We start from the raw sequence: 26,623 nt of genomic DNA, 5'->3' as shown, positions 1-26,623 counted from the left end.
AAAAACTAAAAATGTATTTTTCATAGAAAAAAATTAATCGAAACTGAAGCTATTTTTCCTTATGTTACAATGTTTGAACATGTATAACTTCTGCAATTATTGATAAAATTCATCGAAATAAAAAGAAATAAGTACCTCAACTCAAATACTAACACATTGATTAGTTTAAGAAATTTATATTAAGTTTTAAGGTCTTAAACAACAAAAAAACACTAAAAAGTCATTTTTTCTTAACTTTTTTAAAAAAAAGTGGTTTAATTTCTTTGTTTTTCAAAGTATGATTTTGATTTTTATTTTATTTAAAAGCTTAGTTTATGGACTAAGGAGTAAAACTATATTTTGTTGGAAAATATTATTTTGTAACCCTCCAATCGCTTTTTAAGTAGTCCCAAAAACAATAAACTGTACTATGAAACCAGAATTTTTAGATTTTTTGTTATATTTTTTTTAATTTTTTTTCATTATTTTTTCTATCAATATCAAGTTAGAAAATAAGAATTGCTATAATAGTTTTCTTACAATTAATTTTTGAAAAAGAGCCTACTTTTCATTTTTTCCTCAGAAATTCATGGAATGCGTATGTATTGGAATTTGTAGTTCAAACAAATTCCGCTGGCGCTAGTTGTATCTCTCTCTTTATTATCTTCTATTTTGTTTCTACATGATCTCTCGCACTCGCTCTGTCGAGTGGTTGTTTGGTGGTATAAAGAATAAGATGAACTTAGGTATCTGCATTCTACATATTGTTTGTACATAGGTTTTTCCATAAAAAAGGATTGGCGCCAGGCTAAGTGCATGCAAAGTGTTGTCGTATTTTTTCGCGAAAATGAGAGGATACAGGAAATGGATCTCTCGCACGTTTGCAATGTATGGTATCTGGTGTTGCGTGGTAGGTATATGGAATAGGATAAACGAGTTTTTTTTTGTATTCTTGTTTTTTTTTTTTTAACTGGTTTATTTATCTCTTTCATAAATTTATGATGTTGCATGTAAGGTATTCTTCTGAGCAACTGTATGGATATATTTTTTTCTATGAAAACAAAATTTGGAAAGACAGGCAGTCTGTTGCGCAAAGCAAAACCGCAATATACACTTGCAAGGCTTGCAACCCTTTTTTTTGCTATTTCCTTGATGCTGATTTTTTTTTTCTACCTAAATAGACTTTAATTTTATGACTTTGGTTCTCTCGAAAGGGAAAGAGAATGCAAATAAAGATACCGAGAGAGAACTGAGTTGAGATGACGTTGAACGTGAGAGATGTATGGCGAAGAAAGGTCACTAATACATACAAACTCATTTACATAAAGTCTGAGTTCGTCATTCGGGGACACCCACTCTTAATATTTATTAAAAAAAAATATATAAATAAATAAATCAATAAAAACTCAAAAAATAAATATTTTTCATAGTAAGTACCTACATAATATAAAAAAGTATACAAAACAAAAAAAAATAACTTAAAGAACATAACATAACTAACACAACTAAATTAATAACGTATTTTTTTATATTTCATTAAAAAATTAATCACTAGCATTTTATTGCCATAATATGATCAAGTCTCCCCTAAGAAAATGGTTCAAGTTTCCAACTTACGTTTTTTCACAATTAATAACACAGCCACACAAAAAAATATAAAAGTTCTGACCTCAAAAGTTCTGATAACCTCAAAAAATGTCACAAAAACAAAAAATTTTTTCTCTGATCTGGATGTGCGAATATGTTAATCATATAGTTTTTGGATCTCTGAATCCAGATTCGGAGTCAATTTCGCCCTATCACGTCAGGTTTCTGAGATATCCTCAAAAAAATGTCAAAACCAAAAAAACAAAAGTTCTTATCTGGAGTTGCGACTAGGTTTTTCATATAGTTTTTGGGTCGCTAAAACCAAAAGTAGTGGAGGACTTAATTTAATTTTGGGGCACTTAATTAGCACTTAATTAGAACTAAAAGATCCAATAACAAAACATATGTTCTGCTGACCTTACTCTGCTAACTTGAGAGACATTAATTTTAGTTAGTTTTCGTTCAATAATCTGTAATGAGACATTACATAAGCCTACACCACATACTCCATACATCACGTGAGTCATACTGATAAGCCTGTGTGATGTGGAAGATCGCATTACAACGACAGTATACAGATAACAAAAGACCAACAACATAAGAGAAACTCAAAGTGAAACAAAACATTGTGGTGGATTTTTTCTGTGTCTTACAATTCACATCCAGTTACTACAAAAATAATCATAAGACACCGGATAAAATCCAGTACAAATCGAGTCGTGCTTGAGTTGGAAAAGTACCAATCAGGTGTACAGAGTGCTTCTCCGCTTTTTGAAAGAACTAGGTTCCAGAAGTGGATTACCAGGTTCTAAAATTAGTGACGTCTGCTATCTCAGACTGTAGTTTATAGTGACGTCTGCTATCTCAGATTGTAATTTATAGTGACGTCTGCTATCTCAGACTGTAGTTTATAGTGACGTCTGCTAACTCAGATTGTAATTTATAGTGACGTCTGCTATCTCAGACTGTAGTTTATAGTGACGTCTGCTATCTCAGATTGTAATTTATAGTGACGTCTGCTATCTCAGACTGTAGTTTATAGTGACTTCTGCTATCTCAGATTGTAATTTATAGTGACGTCTGCTATCTCAGACTGTAGTTTATAGTGACGTCTGCTATCTCAGACTGTAATTTATAGTGACGTCTGCTATCTCAGATTGTAGTTTATAGTGACGTCTGCTATCTCAGACTGTAATTTATAGTGGACACTGCTACCCCAGTCAAAACTAGGATTAAGTTTATGAACTTGAATTATATAATGTATATGGATTAAAATTGTATTAAGGAAATTGTATAATGTTAAGATTCGAAAATGAAATATTGTAAAACATAAATATTGTAAAACATAAAACCTTTGTAAAAACATTGTAAAACACTTAATATAAAAGGAAACAAATAAAGTGAGCCTCAAAAGCTAAAGTTTGTTGCTTCTTTAGTTAAACCCTGGATCCGACGAGTATACCCCAGCCTATGACAAAAAGCTCCTCACAAAATGGCGCCCGAGCAGGGACTTCATTGAGGTTGATTCACCTGTTCCTTCACCGACCGACCGACCGTTCTTGAAGAATCATCGCTCATTGATGTCCAACCTGACAAAACGTTCCAGACGTTCCAGTTTACCAATAAGGCGAAGCCTACCGTTAATAACCAGTTCCAGTTTTAATAACTATTCACCGTTTTCTACCGAATCCAGCAACCAGACCCGAACCCAGTCCAGTTACCAGACCAGAAACCCGACCATCAAGAACAAGTTCATTGAACGTTCCAAACGCTCCCGTATACCAGTAAGGCTAAGCCTTCCGTCAATAATACTCCGTCCAGCCGAAAATTTTATTTATCAAAACGAAAATATGCCACCGAAAATAACAAACGGAAACGACCAAGACCAAAGAGACTCCGACCAAGATCCCTCCATCATGGAGAAAACCGATGAACAAATGGATCAATGCATTGGAGGAATTTACCTGTTGAGAAAACCAGAGCTTATCGAGAAGATGGCTGCCAACAACTTAGACACCATTGGTACCGTAGCCATCCTAAGGCAGCGATTCAGTGCTTTCATTAGGAGTTCCCGTACCAGCCGTCTATCACACAGTCTTTGTGAAGAATTATCACAGAAAAGCCAAGAGGATGATGAGACACCTCCACCGAATACTCCAAGGCCTGCCGACGCCGGTGTTCAAGAGGAACTAGAAGCACTCAATCACCGAACATATCACAGTGATCAAATGCTGAATGCATCCAGTCAGCCATATACCCGGATTAACAGAGATGCGGAAGTAATGAATATCGTACGTAAATGGGGATTACGATTTGATGCATCAGGAAAAGCTCTAGAATTTATGGAGCGCATCGAAGAATTGATAGCATGTTACTCACTCCCATCAGACCAGATTCTTAAAACTCTCCCAGACATTTTTCGTGGTACAGCCCTTGAATGGCTACGCATACACAGGGACCAGTTCCAGACCTGGGAAGAGTTCAGACAATCATTCCTCCGCTATTTTCTGCCCACCCGTTTTGTCCATAAACTAGAGGATGAAATTATGCGAAAAAGGCAAGAGCCACGGGAAACGGTCAAGGAGTTTATACGAAGTATGGAATACCTTATCCGACAACACCCCAAAATGAAAATAGCAGAAAATGTGGACCGAATCTACGATAGTCTAAGGATAGAGTATAGGCTACACATCCGCCGTAGAGACTTCGAAACACTCCAAGAATTGACAGAACTGGCAGAAGAACTTGAATTTGTTCGGTCAGAAGAACGAAGCCAGAAACAAACTGTCACCACCAATATTCAAAAAGCGCCATGGCGAAATCCTAGACCAGTTGCAAATAATAATACGAATCCCAGAACCCAGAACAATCCAGTGGCATTTGATCGACTCACACATTGCTGGCATTGTAAGCAACGAGGGCATCAGAAACAGAATTGCAATCGACCATTCAGACTCTTTTGCAGTTTCTGTGGAGAGGATGGGCGATTGACTAAAGACTGTCCGTGCCATCGCCAAAGAAGTACTCCACAGAATTTTAACAACGCCGCCATGAGTGCGAGTGTGTCAAGATCAGAAAATCAAAATTTTAAATCTTCGAGCATGAAACACAAATCTGTCAAGCAACCTTGTTCATTGGCCAACCAACACAATCGTTGGTGGTCCCGGTATCATAAAAAGAGGACACACAAGATCCCTAATCAGAACCATTGTTCCGAACCGCCTAATCTAGCAGCCACAAAATCTTGGAACGATCCCAGGTATTTTGTCCCCATAAAAATTGGTTGGCAAACCTTCAGTGCCCTCATTGACACTGGCTCTACCAGGACTTTCGTTGGATCAGCCATCCGAGAGAAACTAAAGAGCCTTAATATTCCAGTCAGGTATGAGCGTGTTGACATAAAATTAGCCAATGGAAATCCCGTAGTGACCAGGGAACACTATAGAATTTCATTCCGAATGGGAACGACACCGGTTTGTGGCGAGGTTACTTTCTTAAAAGATCTAGCCCAAGACGCCATCATAGGTGTTGACTTCTTGGAACAAGCAAACTTCTCTATAACAATGGCAGGAAGATCGCTCACAAATCCTGAAACGGAACCCCAGATTTGTAGCTTAGGAAACAGTGATTGTTTGTCTTACACTGAAAGACGTGTACTACAGAATTTTCTGGACAATGAGCTTCCGAAAATTGAACAGATTCATGGACCATCAAATACCACCGAGCATCGTATCCGATTGACCACGGACCAACCTTTCAAGCAAAGGTATTATCCTCGGAATCCAGCAATTCAAAGAGTCATCAATGAAGAAATTGACCAGCTGCTTAGAGATAACAAAATTGAGCCATCCAACAGCCCGTATAGTTCCCCAATTGTTTTGGTTAAGAAAAAGGACGCGTCTTGGAGACTCTGCGTGGATTTTAGACAACTCAACGAGATCTCAGTCAAAGATGCCTACCCCCTCCCATTGATACATGCTATACTCGATAAGCTTAGAGAAGCTAAATACATATTAACTATTGACTTAAAACAAGGATATTGGCAAATTCCTTTAGCAAAAGAATCCCGTCCTTATACCGCGTTCACAGTTCCAGGTCGTGGATTATTCCAATGGAAAGTCATGCCATTTGGATTACATTCCGCTCCTGCTACATTTCAGAGAACCCTCGATCAGATCATCGGAGCAGATATGGAAAGTTATGCTTTTGCATACTTGGATGATATTATCATCATCAGTAAAACATTCGATGAACACATCTAACACTTACAAGAAGTATTTCGAAGGTTAAGAGGAGCAAATTTGAAAATTAATCCCGACAAGTGTGAATTCGGTAAAAAGGAATTGAAATATCTTGGTCATGTTGTCAGTCAAGAAGAAATACATACAGACCCGGACAAAATCTCAGCAGTAAGAGAACTAAAGGCACCCTCCAACGTTAAGGAATTGCGTAGAATCCTGGGCATAACGTCCTGGTATCGCAGGTTCATTCAAGATTTTTCGACCATAACCGCACCTTTTGAAAAAGAATAAATCCTGGAGTTGGAACAAGGAACAAGAAATGGCTTTCAATCACCTAAAAAGAAAATTAACCGAAGCACCCGTACTAAACTGTCCCAACTTTGACCAACCGTTCATCCTTCAAATAGATGCCAGCCAAGATGGCTTGGGTGTAGTACTATCTCAAAAAGAAGGTGAACATGAAAAAGTTATCGCTTATGCAAGTAGAACCTTAACCGAACTTGAGAAAAAATATGCTGTGACCGAACAAGAATGTCTAGCTATCCTTTGGGGCATTCAGAAGATGAGGCCCTACTTGGAAGGTTATCACTTTACGGTGATCACTGATCATCAGGCACTCAAATGGCTACATTCATTGGAGAACCCATCGGGAAGACTGGCACGCTGGGCGATCCAACTCCAACAGTACGACTTCACGATCCAATACCGAAAGGGATCAATGAATGTCGTAGCCGATGCTCTGTCCAGAGATCCACTCCCAATACAAACAGCAGATTTTTTAGCCGCCAGCATAGATGTAACACCCGACTGGGTACTACGACAACAACAACTTATTGTAAAAAACCCGAGCACACAGAGAGAAAATAAGGCATGTACCACCTTATTTCTGGTACATTTAACTATAATGTAAAGTCAATATAGGGATGACTCCCCAATAAGATCAAATTTACCTTACAGTTCTAGTAAATTCGTAGCTTCTGATTTACTTTACAGTAAAGCCTTTTTTATTATGAATTTCAAACAAAAATTACTAGAAGTAAGGTACATATTTTACCTTACTGTAAGGCTGAAAATACTTCTTTTTAAAGTAACTTGAACTGGTGTGGAAGGTAAATAATGTATGAGGAAATAATGTCAATTTCATATTATTAATGTTAGTTTCCTAAAGAAATTATTGTAACGCATGAATCTACCAATATTATAACAAAATAAAAGTATTAATAATAACAATTATTGAAAAACATAACTTAGGTAACACGTACTTGTCCCTCCAAACCATTTAGTATGAAGCAAGTGAGCCAGTTATGTTTTTCAATAATTTCCAATATCACTTTTATTTTATTACAATATTGGTAGATTCATGCATTACAATTTCCTACAGGAAACTATTATTAATAATATGAAATTACCTTAATTTGTTAAGAATATCCCAGCCGCAATTACGGAGAAAACGATGCTTAAGATAAGACAGAAAATAGCTACTGAAAGAAAAAATTATATTTTCCAAAAGAAAAAAAAAACACATCATGATGTAAAATTCTGGTGTTAGACTTCGTTCCAGTAAATCGAAGATATAATCCTCTTTTATTGAGTCCTTGAAATAGTGCTCCTCCATTAGGCATTTCATGTTAAAACTCGTCGACATGAAAAGAATCATTTCCATTGGAGGCTTCAAAGAAAACAATTATTGTTTGTTTTTGTTAATAGTTTAATTTATTAATAATTTTTCAACTACAAATTATAAAAACAAATGGAAAACACATTTGCACTTACTTTTTCTAGAATTATTCAACACTCAACTATGTTAAAAAAAAAGCACACAAAGGGAAAGCGAAATGGCGCACTTTTCAATGTCACCATGAGTTTTTTTTGTATCTAGGACACTGTACTGTAAGGTAAAACTTGCAAAATCCACCCAGAAACACCTAAATACTTTTTACTAAATTTTAAAGTAAAAATAGTGATACAATTTTTTAGTTGAAAATATATTTTACCTTACATAAAGAAAATATTACTACAGGTAAAGTTTGTACTACTTTATTCTGTTCACCATAATTTTCTTGTCAAAATTACTTTACGGAGCCAAGAAATATTCAATACGTAAGGTAAATTTTACTTAAAATCTAGGGCTTTTTACTTTAATTTCCTTACTAGTCATATGGAGTATAAAATACTAGATTCATTTTTCTCCGTGCAGATTCCCTGAATATAAACTTGAAGGAGATAAATTGTATAAACGTTTCCCAAACAAAAACCCGGTTACAAACCAAGAGTATGAGTGGAAATTATGTGTAACAAAACAAATGCAGCCCGAGATTTTAAAAGAAAACCATGACGTTGTCACAGCAGGACATTTGGGAATCACAAAAACCCTAACGAGAATATCAAGACTATACTATTGGCCAGGTATGGCACGAGACATAAGAAAGTACGTGCGTCGATGCAAAGTTTGCAATCAATACAAATGTTCTCAACAGAAACCCAGTGGTGAAATGCATACCATGAAAGTGACAGAACCTTGGGAGGTGGTCTGCATTGATTTCGTTGGCCCATTGCCCAGATCCGTGAAGGGTAATACGATGATGTTGGTAATGACCGACAAATTTACAAAATGGGTAGAAGCCGTACCCCTTCGAGCTGCTACAACCAAAGGTGTAATACAGTCATTAAGAGAAAGAATTCTCTACCGATTTGGTGTTCCAAAAACATTAATATCAGACAATGGTACACAATTCACAAGTCATCAATTTCTCAATTTTTTGAACGAGGTGGGTATTGAGCAACGACTTACGGCACCATACACACCACAACAGAGAGAGTTAACCGAGTGATAAAAACGATGATCGCACAATATGTGCAAGAAAATCATCGCAGCTGGGATGAACATATACCCGAACTCACTTTCGCCATCAACACAAGCCAACACACCACAACCGGTTTTTCCCCTGCCCTACTCAATTTTGGAAGAGAATTACGAATACCAAATCAACCAGACAACCCGCTCAACACCACCACATCTGCGGAACCCCTCTCTATCAGAAACGAACGAATGAAAACATTATACCAAATGGTGCAACAAAATGAGAAAAGAGCATCCGAAAATCAGGGGAAATATTATAATTTACGTCGAAGGAAATGGCAACCCAGCATTGGCGAAAGAGTTTATAAAAAAAAACAGAGTGCTTTCGTCAGGGGTAAATTATTTTGCGGAGAAACTAGCACCGAAATACGACGGCCCATAAAGGTAGTAAAGTTTGTGTCGCCCGTCATCGTCATACTACATAAAGAGAGCGAACAAAAGAAAAAAGGAAAAATAACGGAATATCGAGCACACATACAAGATCTAAAATCGTTTGAAAGTGACGACGTAAACCTCATTCAGTCGTCAACCATGAATGCGAGCAGTCGTAAAATCATTCAGTCGTCAACCATGAATGCGAGCGGTGGTAAAATCAGTCAATCGCCAACCATGAATGCGAGCAGTCGACAAAAAAGACGTGTAACAAAAAAAAAGAATAATACAGTCAAGCCACCGCCATGGGAAAGACAACGCACGGCACCAGCAAAAATGAGACCACCGCCAAAGGAAAAAATTGAAATTCTTGCAGTTCAAGAAATTACGCCCCCGATTCCCATTTCAGTAAAAATGGAACAAATTAGAAGGATGAGAGAGCTGGCAGCCGAAAGATGGGCTACAACGCATCAAACAACATCAGACCCGACACTAGACCAGACACCAAATGAAACAAATCATCGGCAAAAATACACAAGTCCCCCACGAACAAGCAAGAGACTGGACACACCACCAACGCCAGGAAAAAATCTAGAACTGGAAGTGGAATCAACGGATCAGTCAATGGTGGACCAGGATGTGCTGATCATCGAGTCCGAAAAGGGAAATTAAGCCAATGGAAATGGATACAGAAGCAGGAGAACAACATCAGCAGGAGAACGAAATCAGCCCTGAGGATCCCTTTAAAGGGATAAACATTAAAAGGCACCCTTTATACGATGCTACCAGACAAAGGCAAAGGTTCTACATAAAAAGACCATTTGGGAAAATAATGGTTCATATAAAAAAGGGAATAGCAAGGCTTAATTTCAAGCAAAAAATCAAAACAATAAACTTGAACTAAAAAAAAAAAAAAAAAAATAAGAAATAGAAAGACAAAATTAACCTAATTAATTTTTGTATACACGAAGTATTTAATGAAAAAGTTATTTTGTTTAAGTTTTTTTACATGAATTATTTATTTTTGTTTATTGATTTTGTTTAATTATTTTATAAGAAAATAAAGTTTCAGTTTAAAATAAAATATAATAAATTGAAAAAGTCTCTTATGTTTATTTTACTTTTATTTAAGCATAACCCAGATACCAGCACATGACCAGACCTTTAGTTTTCTATCTACCGCGCCTCTTGCGGGTAGCACCGATGGACATCGCTGGACGGGTCCATAACCCCTATTCCCAGAATCATCATCCTATCGCGCCCTTTTGCGGATAGCTCCGATGGACATCGAGGGATGGCTTAGGCCAAAAACACCAGACTGATAAATCTACCGCGCCATTTGCGGGTAGCACCGAGGGACAACGTTGGATAATATCCCACTTGACCACCTACAAAAGCATTTATTGTTTCAAGGACGAGAAGGTTCTCGTCTCTGAAAGAACGAGGGGAGTGTAATGAGACATTACATAAGCCTACACCACATACTCCATACATCACGTGAGTCATACTGATAAGCCTGTGTGATGTGGACGATCGCATTGCAACGACAGTATACAGATAACAAAAGACCAACAACATAAGAGAAACTCAAAGTGAAACAAAACATTGTGGTGGATTTTTTCTGTGTCTTACAATTCACATCCAGTTACTACAAAAATAAACATAAGACACCGGATAAAATCCAGTACAAATCGAGTCGTGCTTGAGTTGGAAAAGTACCAATCAGGTGTACAGAGTGCTTCTCCGCTTTTTGAAAGAACTAGGTTCCAGAAGTGGATTGCCAGGTTCTAAAATTAGTGACGTCTGCTATCTCAGACTGTAGTTTATAGTGACGTCTGCTATCTCAGATTGTAATTTATAGTGACGTCTGCTATCTCAGTTTGTAATTTATAGTGACGTCTGCTATCTCAGATTGTAATTTATAGTGACGTCTGCTATCTCAGATTGTAATTTATAGTGACGTCTGCTATCTCAGACTGTAGTTTATAGTGACGTCTGCTATCTCAGATTGTAATCTATAGTGACGTCTGCTATCTCAGATTGTAATTTATAGTGATGTCTGCTATCTCAGACTGTAGTTTATAGTGACGTCTGCTATCTCAGACTGTAATTTATAGTGACGTCTGCTATCTCAGATTGTAGTTTATAGTGACGTCTGCTATCTCAGACTGTAATTTATAGTGGACACTGCTACCCCAGTCAAAACTAGGATTAAGTTTATGAACTTGAATTATATAATGTATATGGATTAAAATTGTATTAAGGAAATTGTATAATGTTAAGATTCGAAAATGAAATATTGTAAAACATAAATATTGTAAAACATAAAACCTTTGTAAAAACATTGTAAAACACTGAATATAAAAGGAAACAAATAAAGTGAGCCTCAAAAGCTAAAGTTTGTTGCTTCTTTAGTTAAACCCTGGATCCGACGAGTATACCCCAGCCTATGACAAAAAGCTCCTCACAAATCTTATCAGAATTCATTTAAAACCTTAATCTGAAATGTGCAAAATATTAACATTTCAATGCAAGTATACCTTTCTATGGTGACGTGAAATAACGCCCTACGAAATAAGACCCCATTTGAAATGCGGCTTTATTTCCATGGAAAAACCGAAATAACGCCCGACGGGCCTTATTTCAGTTGCAATATAGAAATAAGACCCCATTCGAGATAGAAATAAGGCCGCATTTCTGGAGGAAGCGAAATCTTGCTTCGTGTTCATAGTACCTATAAGTGATAAGTGAGAAGAATATGGGAGGGGGATGCGGCTTTCTTATGGGACATTACTTCACTAAGAGTAGGAAATAATTTCACTTTTTTTGGGAATTTAGTTCTCGCTGAATGTAAGAACAACAATTTTTTTTTTTTGAACGAAATTCATCTTTGGGTGAAGTGGGAGGTGGAAAATAATTTTTCTTTTTAGTACTGTATCTTATTAGATGAGGTGTCTTTGGCACATATTTTTTTACAAAAGTCTGCACTGAAAAATGAAAATGGGAAATCGCGGGTCTTCACAAAGTTTTTGCTTTTTTGTACAAACTTTTAAGAAATAAGTAAAATCAAGAATACATTTAGGAAATTCAAAATAAATAAAATTGAGTTATATACTTACTCGTAGTAACATAAGTAGATTCAATTTAATTCCAATGTTCAAATGCGAAGCGGAAAAAAATTTTTTTCCGCTTCGCATTTGAACATTGGAATTAAATTGAATCTACTTATGTTACTACGAGTAAGTATATAACTCAATTTTATTTATTTTGAATTTCCTAAATGTATTTTTGTTCTTCAAGTTGAAGGGAGAAATATTTTGACACACATTTGGATAAACTTATTTCCCACCATAAATGATGGAATATAACGGAGAAGTAGAATTATTAAGCACAACAGATAAAATTTTTAAGTTAGTTCCCTGCACCGATTCAAGGTGGGTGTTGGGTTGGGTGTGAGCATATTTTCTTCAAAATTTTAAAGTTTCTAGGAAACTAAAAGAAATATTGAATTCACTCAACCTAGCCTCCACCCAAATCCTATAATATGCCCTAGGAAGGGGGAAAGGCGTTGTAGGGGGCTGCATCCCCGCTTATTCATCTGACGTTTATACCCTCTGAACTTCAAATAACAATTAAATTTTTTTTTAAAGAATGAAGTTTGGAAGTTCAGATGTTCTTGTTTTCTACTTCCAAGTAGAAAAAACGAAATAAGGCCCGACGGGCCTAATTTCGTTGTTGAAATGGAAATAAGGCCGCAAGCATTGTCAGGGCCTTATTTCCATTACAAATGGAAATAAGGGCCGATGCGGCCTTATTTCGTAGGGCGTTATTTCACGTCACCCCTTTCTATATGCCAAACGAATTTTCCTTTTTTTTTTTTTGCTAAGTGTTTTGAGAAAATTTTAACGGTACCTAATCTATAAAAATCCACAAAATACACCAATTTAAAGGTAGTGGACCATGCCCTTTACTGGTGGGCATACATCGGCAATCCAGAGGTTTATGTTAAAACAGTTCCTTCCCTTTTGATATTTCTGAATAAATTTTATCGATAACACAACAATTATAGTACTAGTACTACTATTTTCTATCGAGACAAAAGTAATCTCCGGATAATTATCTGGAGTTTTCATCTATATAATTATTTGGCGAAAATCAAGCAAAGTTAGGAAATTAACAAAATTTTTAGCTTGTGATCGCGTAATATTAAAAAAAAAAAACTATTTAAACTGCAAGAGATCACAATAGTTTACAAAAATAAAATTAAAAAAAAAGTAATCTGCTTCGTCAAATTTTATTTTATTTAATTCTAATGCATTTCCAGTACAACTTCGCCTCATCATCAGCAATACACAATTTAATTTAACAATGAGAAAGAGAATCAAAACAAACAATAAAACAAATTTTATTATAAATGTCATTATAGATAAATCTTAATGAATATAATGTATTCATTTTGAAAAAGGAGGACATTTAAAAGCTTAAGAGGACAGTGAGACAAAAAAATGAAAAGGAGGACTGTCCTCCCGTTTTCCCCCTAACATTTTCGGCTTGATTTTGAGACTTGAAATATTATTGAGGCAAGGCATACAAAAATTTCAAAAGTAGGTATTGAAATATTATTGAGGCATACACAAATTTTAAAAATGATGAATTCACGGATTGTTTTGGGACACACAAAAATTTATAAAATTGATTTTTTCACATATTTAGATACGCGTTTTTATTTAACTATATTTTTTAATTTAAAAAAAGTTAACATCTATGTATTGAAATACATTTGTGATGCAATAGGTAAGGTTTACAAGAATTAAAATTTCTGTACAAATAGTTTTGTCGTTTCATTTATAGGAAAGCTTTAATTTGATTTTCCGACGAATACCACTAACAGGCGACTAATACTCAACTGAAGCAAACTATATTCTTTTTTTAAAGGGAGACCAATTCTCCTGTTTTTATCAAGCAGCCAATCCTTCTGCCTTTCTTATAAATAAGTTGTCAAAAGGTGTGTCTTACATTAAAAAAAATATTCCCTTTCCAATTACTAGATAAAAAACGTCAGGTTAGTATTACTAGGGGATGAGTCAATTTTATCCTTTTTTTGTAACAGTTGAGAATATATAATACGAGTTCAGTTTAGTGAACTATGTATTCAAACACGGTAATATTGTCAGCAGGCACGTAGCCAGGGGTGGGGAGGGACTTGGTGGGCTGAAGCCTTAGCGAAACGATTTTCAAAATATACAAATTTTAATAATGTCTTTTTTTTTAAGGACTAAATATTAGATTTAGAAGCAAATTCGTTTTGAATTTTCTTTTAAGGTGTAGTAGGTAAGTAGGCGGGGGCTCATGCCAAATTTCAATTTTTTAAAATTTATTTTGATACATAGTTAGTACCTGATAGGTTGAAAACTAAAATTGATGTCAACTGGAGCTGCTGTGGGGCTTTTAGGAGAGAAAAAATTTCAAAGTAGATAGAAATAACAAAATTAGCAAAACTCGTATCATTTTGGCAGACCAAGGCTTTATTTGCCTTGAATTGTTTTTATGTAATGATTTGAAATTGTCGTTTGTGTAATTTATTTACTAAAAGTATCCTATTTTAGAAATATTGGTGCAAAAAAAAAAAATGTAACCGAAAAGGAAAAAAATGTTTATCAGTTGAAAAGGTCACTGCAAGTTTGCTTGAGTAGTGTAAAATTTCTATTGTAAAATTATTTTACATATTCAAAAAAGACAACAATACGAAGGCAGGATATTTCATGAAATTTCATCAAATGAAATCCGTTATATGTATAATAATCCTTCGAGCTTCCAGCTGCAGCCAATCCTCAATTATTGTTTTAGCCTTCATTCCTGTGAACCGACTTTATTGCTTACTTTTTAAAATTGTTTTACAAAATTCAGAAAAAACAAAAATGAATTGGTTAGAGTTGCCTGTTTTCGGCCGTCTCCAGTTTCCGGCCACCTTTCGGAAAATCGTTATAACTAGAGATTTCAAGAGATTTCATAGGGTTTATTCCTGGTCAACAAAATTTAACTTTTTTTTTGCCTCAAGAACCAAAATATACTTTTCTAGTAGTTTTTGAGGTGCTGATTCCGAACATTTTCAATCCCCTTTTACCGAACTAATTTACTCCTTAAATCACCAATAACACTGGTCAACAAGGTTTTTGCCACAGGAACCAAAATATACTTTTCTAGTAGTTTTTAGGGTGCTAAATCCAGTCTGAAGTCAGAAAAATTTGATTGGCCTCCGTCTTTGAAATATTGCCGTTATAAAATGCTAAAAAACGTCATTTTGGCTGTTTTCGAGGTTCTGTTTTTATGTGGGGTAGTTCATTTTAAGCAAATTTGTAACGGTTAATATAAGAACAGATATTCTTCTTTCAAAAACTGTTTAAATTTTCCCGATATCTCTTTTATTGCTCGAGATATCTTAAGTTTCATTTAATAAGCCAAAGAGAAACTAAACTTAATCTAAAGTTTAAGTCACTGGTCACAAAATTTTTGCCACAAGAACCAAAATATACTTTTCTGAAGGTTTTTGAGTTGCTGAACTCAAATCCCCTATCGGAAAAATTCTATTAGCCTCCGTTCTTGAAATATAACCTTTATAAAAGAGACCTTTTTTGCATTTTATAACGGTAATATTTCAAGAACGAAGGCCAATAGAATTTTTCTGATTGCAGATTCGAGTTCAGCAACCCAAAAATCTTCAGAAAAGTATATTTTAATTTTTGTGGCAAAAAAAGTTAAATTTCGTTGGCCAGTGTTGTTTGTGATTCAAAGACCTCTACTTAAATTTTAAATATCTCGGGCAATAAAAGAGATATCGGAAAGATTTAAACATTTTTTGAAAGAATAAAAATAGCTCTCATAGGCACCGTTACAAATTTATTCATAATGAATTACTCCACATAAAAACATAACCTCGAAAACAGCCAAAATTACGTTTTTTGACATTTTCTAACGGTTATATTTCAAAAACGAAGGCCAATCAAATTTTTCTGACTTTAGACTGGATTTAGCACCCTAAAAACTACTAGAAAAGTATATTTTGGTTCTTGTGGCAAAAACCTTGTTGACCAGTGTTATTGGTGATTTAAGGAGTAAATTAGTTCGGTAAAAGGGGATTGAAAATGTTGTAGCATTATTGCGGCTTGAACGTACTGGGCAGTGAATGTTTAATTTGCTCAAAAGAAATCGACAATCTATTTTCCCACACATGATTTTATATAAAAATAGTTCATCTAAAAGGCATCTGCGTTGAAACAAAGAAATCATTTTGAGCCGGTTAAGCCTTTCATTATAAGTCGAGTGTTGCCTTAACACTTTGTATTCTAAATATCTGGTAAATTTCTTTTGTTTTTTTTTTTCAATTTTATCGGAGATCGGAGTATGTTTTTAAATAGGGTTCCAAACAGAAGATGCGTATTCAAGAGTGCTTCGAACCAGTGAATTAAACAGCGTTATAAATGTTTGTGGGTTTTTAAAAAATTTCCCTGTTCGAAAAATAAAACCTATGTTTTTTGCGGCCTTGTTTGTTATAAAATTGTAGTGTTTATCAAATAAAAGTTTGGAATCAAACACAACTCCAAGATCCTTTTGTTCATATACTCTGGACAATTCAATACCGTCTAATATATAGTTAAAAACTTTAGGATCTCTTTGACGGGAAAAAGACATCGTTTTACATTTTTTTGTATTCAATGGAAGAGAATTTAATTCACACCATTGTGACAGCTCATCTAGATCTTTTTTAAGCAGAATACAGTCTCTTACACAGGAAATAGTCCTGTACAGCTTCAGATCATTTGCAAATAGCAGCCCTGAAGATGAGAGATTTTCCATAATATCATTTATATATAATGAAAATAAGTGGGCCCAAAACAGAACCCTGCGGTACTCCTTGTAGTATGTGGCCGGTCCGTCCTTCTCGGTATCTCACATTCAAGTGTTTTCTTATTTCATGGACAGTGTTGCCACTTTGCTGCAATTGCAGTAGATCTACTGCATTTCTTGCAAAAAATAAATCTACTGCCACTTAATCAAATTTACTGCACTTCTTCAAATCAAATTCCAAGCGTTTTAAGGAAATAAGAAACCATTTCCTTTGTAATAAGTAGTATTGAAATGTACAAAATCTGCTCTTAACTCAAAACCAGCTCTAAAAATCTGCAAAACACCAAGATTAACACTGATTAAAGTGCTTTTGGTCCAACAGATAGAGCCTGGATTTGTGAAAAAAACTGGTTGTAATAAGAAAAGTATTCTGACTGTTAGTTCAACATTTTGATTGTTAAATAAAATCTACTGCGAATTTTTTTAATCTACTGCATTTTTTTTATGGATCTACTGCGAAAATTTTGTTTGGAAGTGGCAACACTGTTCATGGATTCCGTGGTTGATGCAAACATATAATATGTAGAATGTAATTAACCGGCCGGCGTTGCCAGGTACTCGCATAAAATTACATTAATCATAGAATGCTATTTGGCTAGATACTACATCACTTTCTTGTTTTCAAAACAAAACAAACTATTTTTTTTTTTTTTTTTTAATATATTTTTTTTTTTTCAGAAAATATCAAGACATAACCTAATTCCAATTGAAAGTATTCAGTCAGTGAAGTCTTCAACGAAACAAGTGTATCGAATTGGCTTTTTGATTATGCGTCCTGTTTGTCTCGGTTCAATGTCAACATCGGAGGCTGCAGTCGCCTCTGTTGCATCAAATTGAGAATCCGTTTCGTCACTATTGTTGCTGTTGATTTTCTGCAAATGAGAGATGTTGCGTCGATATTTTTTTCCCGAATCAAGGGATTCAATCAACACATCTCCACCCTTCTTATCAATTACTTTGTAAGTGGAGGGCTCAAAAACAGGCGAGAGTTTATTTACTCTACACATTAATTTTGCCAACACTTCATCACCTACTTCAATGTCGCTTTCTTTGGCGTGACGTCGCTTGTCGGAATACTGCTTTCCTTTCTCTTTCATCTCTTTATCTCTGTCAGCTACTTCTTCGTCGATTTCCATTGGTGCCTGAATGTTCGGGAGCTTGTCACGTATGTTGTGACCAAACAACATTTCTGCAGGCGATCTCAATGTTGTTGAGTGCGGAGTAGCGCGATACATTAGCAAAAAATAGTTTAAATCCTCCATCCAATTTCTGCCTGTATTTTGGCTGATAATTAGACGCTTCAATATAGTTCGGTTCTGTCTCTCAACTTCCCCGTTCTGCTGCGGCCAGTATGGAATTGTACTGTTCAAGTGGAAGTTGTGTACTTTACAGAAATCCTTCATTTCCGCACAGTCAAACTGGGGTCCATTATCAGCCGTGATCGATATAGGCAGTTCAAATCTCGCAAATATGACTTGTAATCGCTTTATGGTTTCAGCTGCATCAATTTTCTTCATTATCTCGATTTCAACATAACGACTGTAGTAATCGACCACCACCAGCAAATTATGGCCAGATGGCAGTGGTCCCATAAAATCTATTGCAACATGCTGCCATGGTTCGCTAGGCAATTCTCTTCTTTTCATTGGTTCAGGTGGAGCCGGAGCTGCAACCAACATGCACCCACGGCAATTCTTAACGTATGCATCAACTTGTACATCTATCTTTGGCCACCAAACTTTAGAACGAAGACGTTGTTTCATTTGTGTCATGCCTGGATGGCCTTCATGAGCCAGGTCAAGAGTTTGTTTTCTCAAGCTTTCAGGCATAACGATTCTGTTTCCCCGAACAAGAATATCACCAGCAAAGCACAATTCTGTAGCAAAAACTTTGAACGGCGCAGCCTCATCCGCCCATAGATTTTGATTCAAACTTATTTTTACCGCTTGTATCACAGCGTCCACCTCTGATTGGCATTTAATTTCCTCCAACTTCAATGCAACTGGAACGGCTTGAGATACCACCCAATTTACATAGTGTTCAGCATGGTCGTCAAATGTATGTCTAGGATCTTTTTCCATCACCGCTAGCCTTGAAATTGGGTCAGCAATATTTGATTTGCCAGGTCGATAGATTACTTTATATTTGTAAGATTGCAATCGCAATACCCATCGTTCGTTGCGTGCACACGGCCGTGAATTATTTCCGAAGATAATTTCCAATGGCTTATGATCCGTGATCAATTCGAATTCTCTTCCATATAAATAATAATGAAACCGCTCAGTTCCCCAAACCAATGCAAGAGGATCTTTTTCGGTTTGTGCATATCGTTTTTCAATGTCAGAAAGGCTTTTGCTTGCATATGAAATAACTCTGGGATCGCTTTCTTTCAACTGGATTAATACCGCTCCCAACCCAATCGGACTTGCGTCGACGATCAACTGTGTGCGATCTTTCACGTCAAAATAGCCTAACATCAATTCGTTTGACATGCACATTTTAAGCTTAAGAATTGCATCAAGTTGTTCAACGTCCTAGAAAAATCTTTGTTCCTTCTTAGTTAATAATCGAAGAGGACCAGATATAGTTGCCAGATTAGGAATAAATTTTCCAATATAATTCACAAGGCCAAGGAAGCTTCTGACTTCCTCTCCCGTCACTGGTTCTCTGCAATTCCGAATAGCCTCTAGCTTATCTGCGTCCGGTGTGATTCCCTTTGCCGACAGAACATGCCCAAGAAATCGTATTTCATGGACCCCGTAAAGACATTTTTCATTATTCAGTGTGACTTCGTTTACCTTTAGAGCATTTTGTACAAATGCCAAACGACTATCATGTTCCTTCTGATCTACACCGAAAACAATAATGTCATCGATGAAGTTAAAACATCCATCACACCCACTGAGAATTTGCTCCATTAGCTTTTGGAAAAGTTCTGGAGCACACGTAATGCCAAACATCAGTCGGGTGTAGCGAAACAAGCCTTTGCGTGTGATGAATGTCGTAATCTCTCGTAACTTTTCTGATAGTGCAACCTGTAATTACATATAATATATCAAACTTATTTTTACAACCCAACATATATGAAAACTAAAAAAATTTGTTTAATTAATTTTATTCAAAACTTTTTTTTTTTTTTTTTATTACAATGGTTAAGATTTTACTGCACCTGATGAAATGCGTTCTCAATGTCCAAACGACTGAAAACTGTTGCGTTGCCCAACTGTGGCAAGAAGTCTTCGATTGTTGGAAGTGGATGGTTTTCTCTCTCCACAGCACAGTTTGCTCGACGCATGTCGATGCATATTCGGATGTCATCCCCTTTCGGAACAGCAACAACCGGTTGAACCCATTTTGATTGTTGATTAACTTTTTCTATAACTCCTTGCCTCAATAAATTTGTTATCTTTTCGTCTACTGCTTTTTCTAAAGCAACTGGAATCCGATGGTGGGGTTGGACAACTGGATGCACATCGGTTTTGATTGGGATATCGAGAACGATACCTTTGATTGTTCCCAATCGCTCATTCTTGATAGAGTCAATTTTGCAAACATCACTCCCAATCTGAAGAATACCCATGGCCTTGGCTGTATCTAGTCCTATTAGCAAACTTCCGTTACCTTTAATGACATAGAAATCACTTGTTTTGGTTTGGTCTTTTATTTTGATATCGCTCGTAAATACACCGAGCTGAGGCAATTCGTGTCCTCCATAGACCATAGGCCTTAAACACTTTCTCGGTTTCCTTTTTTGGTTTGCCACTACAACACCTTTTGATTTTAAATCTTCCCAAATTGTCTGGCTCAACAAATTATATTTTGAGCCCGAGTCAATAATTCCACGAACTTTGACCCCACCAATTTGACACAATATATCACTACCATCATCTGCAGTGGTCACATTGAAAACATATTCATGAGAGGAAATGTGCTTCACAGTATTTTCAGTTTTCCCGATTACATCGTGCTGCTCTTTTGACATTGCCATTTTCTTGGCAATCGGTTGTTTTGGATCGTCCTTCTAGTCAATCTGACGGATCCGTTTGGTTGATCGGCACTTTTTGGCAAAATGGTCTCGCCCACCACACTTTGCACAAGAATTCCCTTTTGCTGGACATTTGGGATCACTTGCGAAATGACCATTGTAACCGCACCGATTGCACTCAAGCTTTTTAGTATCGTTCAATTGACTTTGGTTTACCCACGGTTTTGTTTGAATTTGGTGAACGTCTTCAACCTGGGCCTTTGGTGTTGGTTCGCCAGGGAACGATTTCTCCTGCTCGCTTACGGTCTCAAATATTTTTGCTGTCCGCAAAATTTTACCCAAACTGGATCTCCTCGTTTGAGAAGCTCACGACGTAAAGCGGTAGATTTGCAATTTTCTATAATTTGATCTTTTATATTTTCTTCGAATTTGTCCCCGAAGGCACAACGATCACCTTGCATTCGCAAGCGGATCGAAAATAGTGATGGGTAGGACACGAATTTAAAATGAGTTTGTATGAGGTACTCATTTTTCGAAATGAGGTGGTACATTGTCCCACCTCAAATGTCCCATGGGACAAACCAATTTTAGTGGACAATTTCGATTACAAAAAAAAAAAAAATTAAAAATAACAATAACAAACCTCATTCAATTTTCAACTCTTTCTTATTCTTCTTTTTCTTTTTTTTCTTTCTTTTCTTTCTTATCTTTTTTTTTTCTTTCTTTTCTTTCCTTTCTTTCTTTTCATTCTTCTCTTTTTCATATTTTTATTATTGGTTTCATTTTAGTACATTGTCGTATGTCCTCCTCGTTTTCTTTAAAAAAAAAAAAACAAACGTCACGTCCTCCTCCTCATTACTTCTAATTTTCTCCCCTCAAAATACGTACCTACTTCGAATGTCCCATAACACAAAACCTCATACATTTATTTATTTTTCATTTTAAAACATTGGTACTCTTTACTCTTCATGCATTTCTTCATACACATACATTATGTACACACATTTCGTGGCGCGGTACATTCATGATTTTCCTTTTCCTCATACACTCAATTTCATTCCTCATCTGCTCATCATCATGAGAAGAGACAGAGAGAAATACGAATAAGTTTTTTTCTGGAGACGAAAGAGTAAAGAGATATTTTTTAGTTTTTGTGGTGAGGTGTGAGGTAATTCATTTTTTTGCTTTGAGGTGATGGGACATTTCAGAGTGGTGTATGGGACATTTGCACAATTGTTTTCCCGTCCGACTACTCAATCTCGTGTGCAGAATCCAAAGTTCGTTCAGTCTCATTTCGTGGAAACTACTACAAGTTGTCCAAAGTGCAAAGCAGATCATTCATTGAACCAATACCCACATTTTCTTTCGCTTGACACCATTACACGTCGTTCTTTTGTTAAAGAAAATTCAAAGGCTCTAAATACCAAAAATTCAATATGATTTAATTGTCTTCGTTCTGGTTGTTCTTCGCAGAAATGCCATTCCAAATTTCGTTGCCCAACTTGTCACGCGCGTCATCACTCACTGGTTCACCCACAATCTCCGAAAACGCTCTCTCCAGATCATGTGTAACTCTTCGTCTTCTTTTCCTGGTACTTCCTCGACCAATCCTATATCGCCGAATTCTCTTAGCACAACAACTTCGCCAATCTCGCTTTGCTCATAGGTAGCTTAGTGCCAGTTGTACAAACGTGGGTCACCTCGGTTCAGGAACCTAACCCACCGATTTCGGGGGATTAGCTGCGGGTCAACTTAGGTTCAAGCATGAATGTGACTATTGCTAGACTCGTGATCTGAAGTTTCTTTCGTAACTGAGCAAACGGTTCAGAGATTAGGATTGGTTCGCAAGAAAGCACAAATACCCATCACAGGTATCGCAGCAACACCAGCAGGTGTTACAAATGGAATCGTTAGCCTCAAACTTCATTCTCGCTATACACAGGACTAACTTCTTTATTGCCGACGTCGTTTTCTAAAACCTCAATCGTTCGGTTCGTATACCTACGTTGGCTGATCCGCAGTTTAATATTCCTGGTCACATTGATGTGCTCATCGGTGCTGATAAATTATTCAGCATAATCAATGGTGCTGCAGAACGTGGTGCAAGGAATGCCTGATCTTGCGCCAACAATTTTCGGCTGGGTTGTCTGTGGAAACATAGATACCATTAACACTGAAGGTGTCAATTCATTCCACATATCATTAAACATTTCAACTTCGTTTGACCTCGAGCGTTTTTGGCGTCTAGAAGAAGTCAACTTTAAGTATACTCTGTCAATTGACGATCAACTTGCAGAAGACATATTTGCAAGAAATCTATCTCGTTTGTCTGATGGTAGGTACATGGTTCACTTACCGTTTAAATCCGAAAAGGCTATAGATTTTGGCAATAGCCTCAATGTCGCGTTAAATCGTTTCTATTCTACTGAACGTCGCATCGCATCTAGTCAGTATTTAAAGGATAAATACATAAGCTTTATAGAAGAGTATTTGAGCCTAGGTCATATGGAAGAAATCCCTGATAATGAGGTAAATACGAATTATAGCAAATGTTTTTACTTGCCGCACCATGCCGTTTTTAAAGATGATAGCAGCACAACAATAGTCATGTTCAAAAATAATATTTATCAATTCTTTATATTTAATAAAAGATGTATTTTAATCACACCAGGAATCTAAGTAGGTAATTTGACAATAATTAATTTGAAGCGAACGACGAAGGAAAAAAAACATTCGAATAGATAATGGGTTGAACAATTTATTAGCGAATATTACAAGAAGTTGTTACCTCGGTGGTTGATTATCGAAAGAGAAAGATTTTAGTTCAAGATAATTGACAACTGCAAAATTATTTGCATATGTAATTGTGTAAGTCAGCTATTACACGAAACCTCAAGAGGCGCACCTCTTTTCAAAACTAATGAGTGCAAAAGAGAAAAAAGATAAAACAAAAATTATCCGACCGGAGAGTCGTGGGTCGAAATTCTGAGACTCTTTTTTGACGTTTCTTTTTCCACTTTTTCTTTTTTCAACATTCCGTTTAATTTCTTTTTACTTCTTGGTGCAATACAACAACAAATTTTTAATCAAAGGAGAAATCACAAATTTGAGTCCTCGACTCAAGAGGCATCGTCTTATAGTACGCGCCTCACAGAATGATTACACTGGTTAACAAAATTAAACTTTTTTTTGTTGCCGGAACAAAAATATACTTTTCTAAAGGTTTTCGGTGTGCTGAACTCGAATCCGAAGTAAAAAAAAATTGATCAGCTCCCGTTTTTGAAATATTGCCGTTAGAAAATCCTACTTCGGACCTTATTCTTTTATATAAGCAATAACAAAAAGTTCTTGAAAGAAGGAAAATGGTTCTTATAGAAATCGTTACTAAATATCTTCTAACAATTTTCCTTATATTAAAGAATAAGGTCCGAAGTAGTCAAAAAACATGTTTTTGCATTTTCTAACGGTAATATTGCAAAAAACGGGAGCTGATCAATTTTTTCTGACTTCGGATTCAAGTTCAGCATATCGAAAACCTTCGGTGTTTCGGCAACAAAACCCTTGTTAACCAGTGTTATCAAAAGAAAATTCGAAAAAAGAGTCAAGCCTCTTGAGGCTCCGTGTAATAGCTGACTAAGTAACAAATAACAAAAAAGGGAATAGAAACGTTAATATTAGCATCAATGCAAATAAAAAAAATTAGGCATAGGCCGTTAGGTAAACATTTGATTTTGCAAATTGTGCCAAGTGGCACATATAGCAAAAATATTTTGAATTAAAGCAAATTGATAAATTAATGAATTCAAACAATAATAAACAGTAATTTAACGATGAATATAAAACATCTAGCCGGTCCTGAAAGAACCAGTTCTTTCAGAAAAAGGTAATGGTGAGATTTTAACGATTGGTCTGACATAGTCTCCAGTTTGGTTTGTGTGGTAATAGTGGCAACTTGTACTCGTGTATCTTTGCTTGGATGGACATCCTTCACTCGTTCAAGTACCCATTTAGCTGGTGGAAGATTTGAATCTTTTAACATGACTCAATCGCCAGGTTTGAGATCGGGTTTGACACCTTGCCATATTGGACGTTGTTGCAACGAATTTAAATATTCAGAATGCCACTGTTTCCAAAAACCTTGTTTGAGAGACTGTAAAAGAGACCAATTAGTAAAAATGTTTTGATCAGAGACAAAAGGATGCATTGGATCCATATCCGATGTTGGCCACATAGGTCGAAAATTTAAAAGTGCCTCGATTTGTGTGAGCAGCGTAAACATCTCCTCATAGGTCAGCCGATGATCCTTGATTACTCGATTCAAGTGAAGTTTTGTAGATTTCACCCCCGCCTCCCACAGTCCACCAAAGTGAAGTGGAGAAGGGGGGATAAATTTCCTTTTCCACGAAATTTTGTCTTTGGAAAGATGATCAATGATGATATCGTTGTGCTGCTGACTCAGAAGTAGCTGGAACATTTCGTTGAGACACCGATTAGCTACATGGAAATTTGTTCCATTATCGCTCCAAATTTCCGACGGTTTACCACGATCAAATGCAGCGATAAAGGCGTTTGAAGAGAGGTCACTAACCAACTCTATATGTATAGCCTTTGACCCTCTTTGTTGAGAAACAAATGAATAGCGCGATGTAGGCCTTGGTAAATTTAGGGTTTCGTCCTCGAGCTAGACGTAATGTTAGAGGACGCGCGTGGTCATATATTTTCATATTATCATATTTATTTATTTCAAAATTGCTTACAATGTAGGACATAAGTCTTATAAAGTATTGAAAGCCTTTAAATTATATATTGTAACGATGAATTACTGAACTACTTTTAAGATAAAAGCCTGAACACACTACCTACTACTGCAAAGGTAGAAATGTGAACGGACCTTTAGTAATTAAGAAAATATTCCACTGAACACATCTCAAAATATCCCACTGAACACATCTAAAAATATCCCACTGAACACATCTAAAAATATCCCACTAGACTGGAAGTATGAAGTGCCCCTTCCTGGAAAGGAAGTTTCGAGAGGCAGGGACGAGAGCCTTCGAGGACGTTCTCGAGTCTCGAGATTCCGGTATAAAAGGGCAACGTAGACACCGACCGGATACAGTTTAACCTTGAAAGTGAAAGAGTACAGTACAAAGTGAAATAAAGTGTTGCGAATTGTTAGTAGTAAATAAAGTGATTTAAAAGTGTGTTTGTTTGAGCGAATAATAAAAGTAAATTGAGTTGAAATAAAAAGTGTTCTTATTTGAACGGAAATATAAGTGGAAATTAAATAAGTTTTATTGTGAACCCGGAATAAAACATTACATTGGTGTCAGAAAAGTGGAATAAAACTTATTTATTTGTGCGAATCAGATAATTTCGCGAATAAAATAAAAAGTGCGCGTGTGTTTTAACAATAAAACATTTTGAAATAAGTAAAAGTGCTCACTTAAAAAAGTTAAAATGGGTAAGACATTAAATCAGTTAAGTTTGACTGAGCTGAAGGCGGAATAAACTAAACGTGGTCTTCCTACTGCTGGATCGAAAAATGACCTCATTATTCGCCTGCAGGATTATTTAACCCAGAAAAGCGAAGATTTGGATACATTTCAATTCGAAGTTGAAATGGTAGAAGAACGAGTAAGTACTAGTTCCGATATGTCATCCATGATGGCTGTTCTCCTTGCAAAATTTGAA

At 36.1% G+C, this 26,623-nt stretch overlaps 1 protein-coding gene across 1 annotated transcript; it reads right to left on the bottom strand.

Annotated features, from left to right (window-relative positions):
• Nucleotides 1–12,243: 12,243 nt before the first annotated feature.
• LOC129913041 (uncharacterized protein K02A2.6-like) lies at nt 12,244–26,164 on the bottom strand. Its single transcript, XM_055991403.1, has 2 exons — nt 20,114–26,164; nt 12,244–19,979 (listed from the first exon to the last, which is right to left on the bottom strand). Exon 2 carries the CDS (start codon nt 19,440–19,442, stop codon nt 17,661–17,663), a length of 1,782 nt encoding a protein of 593 aa, XP_055847378.1. The 5' UTR covers nt 19,443–19,979; nt 20,114–26,164; the 3' UTR covers nt 12,244–17,660.
• Between the last annotated feature and the right edge of the window lie 459 nt (nt 26,165–26,623).

Source organism: Episyrphus balteatus, chromosome 1, assembly GCF_945859705.1.
Source record: "Episyrphus balteatus chromosome 1, idEpiBalt1.1, whole genome shotgun sequence".
Taxonomy (NCBI): domain Eukaryota; kingdom Metazoa; phylum Arthropoda; class Insecta; order Diptera; family Syrphidae; genus Episyrphus; species Episyrphus balteatus.
This window is presented reverse-complemented; position numbering and strand designations above follow the sequence as displayed.